An 8,344-nucleotide genomic window follows, 5' to 3' on the forward strand; every position below is an offset into this window, starting at 1 on the left:
ATGCCCGGGCCCCTCGGGGCTGCCGGCGGCCTGGCCCCTGCGATGCGCGGGGCAGGGGCGGCGGGGCTCCTGGCGCTGCTGCTGCTGCCGCTGCTGGGCCCGGGCGGCGGGGCCGAGGGGGGGCCGACCGGCGAGCGCGGCGCCGGCGGGGGCGGGGCGCTGGCCCGCGAGCGCTTCAAGGTGGTCTTCGCGCCGGTGATCTGCAAGCGGACCTGCCTCAAGGGCCAGTGTCGGGACAGTTGTCAGCAGGGCTCCAACATGACGCTCATCGGAGAGAACGGCCACAGCACCGACACGCTCACGGGCTCCGGTTTCCGCGTGGGTGAGCACCGGGGGCTGCGGCTGGGAAGTGCGGGACAGACCGGCGCCAGGACCAGGGGGGAGACGCGCAAGAGCAGAGGAGCCTTGGGCAGAGAAGATGAAGGGGGGGGAAGTTGGGGTACAGAGAGCCCCCCCATCTGGGGCCCTAGGGAACTGAGGGGCTTGGGAGACTGCAGTCCTCAAGGCCAGAGTTGGGGAAGGGTGCGGGGCACATGGAGGCCTGCACTTGGAATCTTTCGGTGAGAGTTGGGGCCTAGACTGGGGTCCTGGATGGCAGGGGCAGAGGGCACAGGGCTGTGCTTGGAGAGGTGGCACACACCCCTATCGGTGCAGGAAGTCTCCAAAAGGGGGGTAAATATTTTCACAAGAAACAGAAGCCTTTTAAAAAATGTCTAAGGCAGGGCCTGCCAGGGGACACCTGCCTCCTGGGGGAGGAGCCAGGGCAGAAAAGGGGGAGGCATTGAGGCCTGAGAAGTAGGGTGCAGGCCTGGAGTTGGGGCTGTTTTAGGTCATCAGTGCCTCCTCTCCTCCTGTCTCCCAATGAGCTCCCTGTGTGCCAAGGCTGGGGGGGGGAGAGGTGTCCCAGTAGTAATTACCCTGTTGGACAGGGTAATTAGGCCGAGCCCAGGATGGGACCAGCAAAACAGCCCCCCTCACACATTCCTCACCCACTCCAGACCTGAGGAGCCCCACTCATGCGGTTCACCCCTCTCACGATAAGGATGTGTGTGTGTGTGTGCGTGTGTGTGTGTGTTTACACAGGCACATTGTGATTAGTTCATGTCTGTTATTGTCTCTGGTATGTGTCTGTGCTCACTTCCAGGGAGTGGATGGGAGTGTTTACATAGTGAGTCTGTGTTGGTGTCAGAATGAGTCGGTGTGTGCTTTGACTGTGCTTGTGAGTATATGTGTGCCCAGCCTCCCAGACCCCCTGGCCATCCTTGCTGTCTCCATATGTGCTGCCCACATCCCCCAGGCTCGGTGCCCAGGCCACAGTGGGCGGATGTCACCAGGAGGTCATCCACGCCGCTATGAGTGACTCATTGGGAGGCAGGAAGGAGAGGATCCTGCCTCCCCCGGCCCAGGACACACCTCTTGTGCCTGATGAGGCCTGGCCCCAGGAGGCCGGGCAGGGGAGGGGGGAGGGCAGGCTGGGCTAGGATGCTCTTGGTGTGACCCTAATTTAGCCAGGGATAGGGCTGTCCCTCTCTATGAGGAGGTCTAGGTATCCAGGAGGTGCTGGAGCTGGTACAGGATCTCAGGACTCAAGGCTAGAAACAGGTCAGGTGTGAATACCTGGAGAAAGAGGGTCTCATGTCTTGTTCAGTCACCTCTTCCCTCATCCTCCTGAGCCCCAGCTCTGGCCTCCAAATGCTTTTTTTTTTTTTTTTCCTGTACTGGGGCTTAAACTCAGGGCCTCACGCTCTCATTTGGCTTTTTGCTCAAGGCTGGCACTCTGCCATTTGAGCCACATCTCCATTTCTAACTTCTTGCTGATTAATTGGAGATAAAAAGTTTCATAAACTTTCCTGCCTGGGCTGGCTTTGAACTGAGATCCTCAGATCTCAGCCTCCTGAGTAGCTAGGATGACAGGCTTCCAAACACACTTTGTAGTAGGGAAGACATGACACTGTAACCAACCATGCCAAGCCGCGCTGAGGGGGTGAAACTCAAAGAGAACACATGGCAGGGATGGGGCAGGACGATGGTTCTTCCTAGGGAAGATGAGTCCAGGAGGATCAGGTTTTAACAGAGATGGCCGACAGGACTCGGGTGGAGGAAAAGGCAGGAATGGAATATATATACCATGGAAGGGGCAGAGGGGGATGAGCTGAGAGAAAGTTCTGGATGGTAGAGAGCCTTGAATATCCAGGAAAGAGTTGGAGGCACAACAAGCCCAAGTCGTTGAGTTCAAACCTCAGAGCTGGGGAAGAAAATAAAATAAAGGTTCTCTCGTATGCCCAGCAGAGGATGAAAATGGTGAGCTGGGATTGTGAAATGCCAGACTTTTGCCTGAGGCAGGCGTCTCTAGGGATGCTGGGATTGTAGCCTGGCAGGAGAGAGACTGGAAGCCAGGGAGGGTCTGGGCATCATGGCCAGACACAGAGGAGGGACAGAGGCCAGGCGTAGAGGAGAGATGGGTTTCAGGAACATTTCAGAAGCCATAACTGGAGGAGCCTCTGTAAATGGGGGCCTGAGGCTGGGTTCCATGTGTCTGAGCAAGCAAGGGTTCCCAGTGGTGACCCCAGGTAGAGAGCTGTTGATTTTGGAAAGTGCTAGGGAGAAGTTCTGGAAGGGTCAGAGGCTGTGGTTGTGTCCACAGATGGGGTATTATTGGCAGCAGTGTGAGCCCTTGGGGGCTGGTGGGGGGTGGTGTTCAAAGAGCTGAGGAGAGAGGGCAGAGGACGAAATTAGGAGGAACAAGTGGAGGGGTCAGAAAGAATCCATCCCCAGGAAAGGCTGTTCCGTAAGGGTGGCCATCATCCTTACTGCCCCGTACTCTCAACAGTCTGCGTGTGCGCCCCGCTGGGCCGGGCATCTGTACAGTCACTGCCTCATTTGGCACAACAGCCCCGCAGATGAGTGCCCCAAGCGGGGACGTGAGTGCCACACAGGAGCCAACCACCATTTAAATTGGCCACTTAAGATTTTAGAACCTGGGCTGGGAAGGTAGCTCAGTGGTAGAGTGCTTACCTTGCATGCATGAGGTCCTGGGTTTGATTCCTCAGCACCACATAAGCAGAAAAAAGCCGGAAATGGCGCTGTGGCTCAAGTGGTAGAGCGCTAGCCTTGAGCTGAAGAGCTGAGGGACAGCGCCCAGGCCCAGAGTTCAGGCCCCACGACCGACCGTGGTGGGAAGGGGGTCGTCAGGGAGGGCAGTTTTCACTTACATGACCAAAACCATCTTCCACGTGAGAACAGGGTCAGTGTGTGGCAAGGAATTGGTGGGTGGGGAACTCCCAGACCCTGACCCCCACTTCTCCTCCCCAGTGGTCTGTCCTCTGCCCTGCATGAATGGCGGCCAGTGCTCTTCCCGAAACCAGTGCCTGTGCCCTCCAGACTTCACAGGCCGCTTCTGCCAGGTGCCCGCTGGAGGAGGCGCGGCCGCGGGCACCATTGGCTCCGGCCCCGGGCCGGGCCGGGCCGGCCCCCTGTCTACAGGTGCACTAGCTCCGGAGGGTGACTCGGTGGCCAGCAAGCACGCCATCTATGCCGTGCAGGTGATTGCCGACCCTCCTGGACAGGGGGACGGACCCCCGGCCCAGCACGCCGCCTTCCTGGTGCCCCTGGGGCCAGGACAGCTCTCAGCAGAAGGTACCAGGCCAGGGGGCAATACTGGGGTGCTTACCAATGGGGTGGGCCCAAGGGGGGCCCTCCAAGGTGGAGCAGCCCTGAGGCCACCACGCCCGCCCCCAGTGCAGGCCCCGCCCCCCGTGGTGAACGTGCGTGTCCACCACCCGCCGGAGGCCTCTGTCCAGGTACACCGCATCGAGGGGCCCAACGCCGAGGGCCCGGCTCCCATCCAGCACCTGCTGCCTCACCCCAAGCCCCTGCACCCGCGGCCACCTACCCAGAAGCCCCTGGGCCGCTGCTTCCAGGACACGCTGCCCAAGCAGCCGGTGAGCGAACACAGTTCAGAGCCCAGGCTGCGGCGAGAAGGGGTGTGGAGGGGAACGGACCTCAGAAGGTGGGGGAACAGGGCTGGGTGCCGCGTGTGACCCCTGTCCACGCTTCTCCCCGCAGTGTGGCAGCAACCCCCTGCCAGGCCTCACCAAGCAGGAAGACTGCTGCGGCAGCATCGGCACAGCCTGGGGTCAGAGCAAGTGCCACAAGTGTCCCCAGCTGCAGTGTGAGTGTGTGGGAAGTCCCCTCCCCACGCCACGCTCCCCGGTGCCCTCTGCACCCCTCCCCCTTGCCATGCTGTCCTCTCTTTGCAGACACCGGGGTGCAGAAGCCAGGACCTGTACGTGGGGAGGTGGGTGCTGACTGTCCCCAGGGCTACAAAAGGCTCAACAGCACCCACTGCCAGGGTATGGACAGCAGGAGATTGGGACTCTGGGACGGGAGGGAGCGTGGGGGGGAGGTGCCGAGGTTGGGCCCGTGAGAGTCTGAGGTTCTTGCAGAAGGCTGCTATCACTCTAATGGCGCCAGACCAAAGGGACCAAACTCTCCCTCACCACAGACATCAACGAGTGCGCAATGCCCGGCATGTGTCGCCATGGTGACTGCCTCAACAGCCCCGGCTCTTACCGCTGCGTCTGTCCACCCGGCCATAGCTTGGGCCCCTCCCGCACGCAGTGCATTGGTGAGACGGAGTGGGTGAAAGGGGTGAAACTTTTAAGCAGCAAGAGTCAGAGGCCTGGAGAAATGAGAGTGAGCCAGGTACTGGCAGCTCACAGCTATAACTTTAGCTACTCAGGAGGTTGAGATCTGAGGATCACAGTTCAAAGCCAGCCTAGGCAGGAAAGTCTATGGAACTCATTTATCTCCAACTAACTACCAAAAAGCCAGAAGTAGAGTTGTGGCTCAAGAATGCTAGCCTTGAGGAAAAAGAGCTTAAGGACAGAGCCCTGAGTTCAAGCTCTAAGACCAACACACACACACACACACACACACACACACACACACACTCAAGTCAAGAGCTGACTGCAGGAAGCTGAAGGCTAGAGCAGGTAGGATCAGGGTTGATGGCGCTGGGATTCCGTGTCAGGTCCCTCATCTGTGGAAGGAGGAGTGAAAAATTGGGTGATACGAGGTCAGGGCCACCATGGGAACTAGAGAAGCAAAGTCTGGAGCAGCTGGGCAGAGGGATGAGGGATGTGGGCGGTGCTGAGGGTCATGAGCCTGCCCTTCACCCCTGCAGCAGACAAACCAGAGGAGAAGAGCCTGTGCTTCCGCATGGTGAGCCCCGAGTACCAGTGCCAGCACCCCCTGACCACGCGCCTCACCCGCCAGCTCTGCTGTTGCAGTGTGGGCAAGGCCTGGGGCACACGGTGCCAGCGCTGCCCTGCAGATGGCACTGGTGAGGACACGTGGAGGGATCATGTTGGGGGCCGGCTGGCCGCGTATACCAGGCCAAACACTCATGTCTGTGTCCACTGTGGCCCCTGTCTTGATTGCAGCTGCCTTCAAGGAGATCTGCCCCGCGGGGAAGGGCTACCACATCCTCACCTCCCACCAGACACTCACCATCCAGGGCGAAAGCGATTTTTCTCTTTTCCTGCATCCAGATGGGCCACCCAAACTCCAGCAGCCCCCTGAAAGCCCCAGCCGGGCACCATCCCCTCAGGACACAGAGGAAGAGAGAGGTCTGCTCTGACTCCATGACCCCTAACCCACAGATACGACTTCATGTTTAACTCCCTAAAACCCACTGACAGGACTTCACATTTAACTCTCTTTTAATTGTTGGTGGTACTAGTGTTTGAACTCAGGGCTCTGCTCTCTTGCTAGGCAGGCATTCTACCGCTTGAACTGCACTCCTAATCCTTTTACTCTAGTTATTTTTCAGATTGGGTCTGAAGCTTGAACTCTGGGCCTGGGCACTGTTCTTCAGCTCAAGGCCAACGCTCTACCACTTGTGCCACAGCTCCACTTCTGGTGGTTTATTGGAGATGAGTCTCCCAGACTTTCCTTTCTCGGGCTAACTTTAAATTTTGAGCCTCAGATCTTAGCCTCTTGAGTAGCTAGGATTACAGGCGTGAGCCATGGGGCGCCTGGGTCGAGATATGATTTTTGAACTCTTAAAGACCTACCCTAGCCAAACATAGGCTCACTTGCAATCCTGTTCAGGAGTCTGAGATCTGAGGATCTCACTCTGAAGCCAGCCTGGGCAGACAAATCCAGGAGAATCTTATCTCCAAATAACCAGCAAAAAGCTGGAAGTAGAGTTGTGGCTCAAGTGATAAAGCACCAGCCGTAAAGGAAAAACTCAAGCAAAAATGCAAGGTCTTGGCCAAGCCCAGTGGCTCACACTCATAATCCTAACTACTCAGGAGGCTGAGATAGGATGATCCCGGTTCAAAGCCAGCCCTGGCAGGAAAGTCCCTGAGACTCTATCTCCAATGAACTACTCAGAAAATCAGAAGTGGTGCTGTGGCTCAAGTGCTAGAGTGCTCGCCTTGAGCTGAAGAGCTGAGGGACAGCCCCCAGGCCCAGAGTTCAAGCCCCAGGTCTGACCAAAAAAAAAAGTGCAAGGCCCTGAGAGTTCAAGCCTCAATACCAACACATGAGCACACACACACACACACACACACACACGAGACCCAGTCTAGCTCACACCCAGTTGCTCATACCCTGACCTCTTCTCCCACCTCAACTTTTAATATCTCCATCTTCTTCCTTTTTAGGGGTGACCACGGATCCAGTGAGTAGGACAGCCTGGGCGGGAGGGGTGGAGGCGGTGGGGGAGACAGGGGGGCCCATGCTGCTGTCACCCACAGCCAGTGAGTGAGGAGCGATCAGCGCAGCAGAGCCACTCCATTGCCACCACCACGCCTGCCCGGCCTTTCCCGGGTGAGCTGGGCACTGCGGGGAGGAGACTGCAGGGATTAAGTCACTGGGAAGTGGGGGAGTGGAGTGGGGGAAAGACATTTATAATGGGGTGGAAGAGGGGGCTTTAGTCACCCCTCACCCTCTGAGGAGCTTGTGTTGCTGCCTGCAGAGTTGATCTCCCGCCCCTCACCACCTACTATGCACCGGTTCCTGCCAGACCTGCCTCCTTCCCGAAGCGCCGTGGAGATTGCCCCGACCCAGGTCACTGGTAAGGCAGGCAGCAGGCCATGCTCTGCTGTTACTTCCCGAATACCCAGGAGGCCACACCCCCAGTTTATTTTTCTCCTGGTGCGGCCCTCCGTCCTTCCAACAAACAATCATTCTCTACCACCAACATGCTAATGCTTGCCCAGGGCTGGGCACTAGGGAAGTTCTGGTGAACTGCAGAGATCGCACCCTACTCCCAGATGAGCCAGGGAATATATGGCAGTGAACCCAATCTGAGGGCATTCATTAATTCAGTTTACACTATCTATTACGTGCCTGGTTCTATTGAGATGCTGGGATTAGCATAGTAAACAAAACCAGACTGGAAAAAAAATCCTTGTCCTTGCAAAGCAGACAAAACAACAACAAACCCAGATAAGTAAACATCTAGCCTGTCTCATAAATCCACTCTGACCCACCCACCATGCAGTGATGAGCAGGTTAAGTAAGTCAGAATAAGTAAAAATCTAATATATTTCAAATGCTTTGAAAGAATAAACAAAAAAAAAGGAACTCCATAGGATATGATAATACACAGGACAGCAATGAGAGACAAGGCTTTCTGGAGAAGGCTTTAAAGATTGTTAAAAATGTGTAGCCAGGCACCGGTGGCTCAGGCCTGTCATCCTAGCTTCTCTAGAGGCTGAGGATTATGGTTGAAGGCCAGCCTGGGCAGGAAATTCCATGAGATTCTTACCTCCAGTTAACCACCAAAAAAGCCAAAAGTGAAGCTGTGGCTTAAGTGGTAGAGCACTAACCCTGTGAAAAAGTTGAACTCAGTGCCCTGGCCCTGGCACCAAAAACAGAATAAAGAGGAGGAGGAGGAAGAGGAAGGGGCATACAGGTTCCTGAAAGGAAAATTCCAGAGGGAGTTCAGTTTGGGCAAAGGAATAGAAGGATGAATCACTGGTGGAAGAGGGAGACACTACACTGAGATCCATGTTTCTGAACAAGCCTAGGGCATGGGCCTTGTTAGCCGGCCTATGTTTGCTGCCAGAGGCTATGAGAAGTGAGAAAGCACTTTAATCATTGTTAGCTAAGACTGAGCAAACCTCTCTCTGATGGCCACTTCCCCCCCAAAAATTAAGATGGGCACTGGTGGCCCACACCTGTAATCTTCACTTAGGAAGCTGAGATTTGAGGATCACATTTTTTTTTTTTGGAGGGGGGTCCGGTCGTGGGGCCTGAACTCTGGGCCTGGGCGCTGTCCCTCAGCTCTTCAGCTCAAAGCTAGCACTCTACCACTTGAGCCACAGCGCCA

At 56.5% G+C, this 8,344-nt stretch overlaps 1 protein-coding gene across 1 annotated transcript in view; it reads left to right on the forward strand.

Annotated features, from left to right (window-relative positions):
* Window positions 1–8,344, forward strand: part of Ltbp3 (latent transforming growth factor beta binding protein 3) — a 17,241-nt gene continuing 8,897 nt past the window's right edge. The window contains exons 1-11 of the mRNA XM_013020902.1: window positions 1–322; window positions 3,313–3,636; window positions 3,739–3,941; window positions 4,066–4,171; window positions 4,260–4,352; window positions 4,505–4,627; window positions 5,186–5,344; window positions 5,445–5,630; window positions 6,672–6,688; window positions 6,765–6,837; window positions 6,986–7,084. Coding sequence (XP_012876356.1) covers window positions 1–322; window positions 3,313–3,636; window positions 3,739–3,941; window positions 4,066–4,171; window positions 4,260–4,352; window positions 4,505–4,627; window positions 5,186–5,344; window positions 5,445–5,630; window positions 6,672–6,688; window positions 6,765–6,837; window positions 6,986–7,084 — 1,705 coding nt within the window. The remainder of the gene's footprint in view (window positions 323–3,312; window positions 3,637–3,738; window positions 3,942–4,065; window positions 4,172–4,259; window positions 4,353–4,504; window positions 4,628–5,185; window positions 5,345–5,444; window positions 5,631–6,671; window positions 6,689–6,764; window positions 6,838–6,985; window positions 7,085–8,344) is intronic.

The sequence above is a fragment of the Dipodomys ordii genome, unplaced genomic scaffold (assembly GCF_000151885.1).
Source record: "Dipodomys ordii isolate 6190 unplaced genomic scaffold, Dord_2.0 Scaffold54, whole genome shotgun sequence".
NCBI lineage: Eukaryota > Metazoa > Chordata > Mammalia > Rodentia > Heteromyidae > Dipodomys > Dipodomys ordii.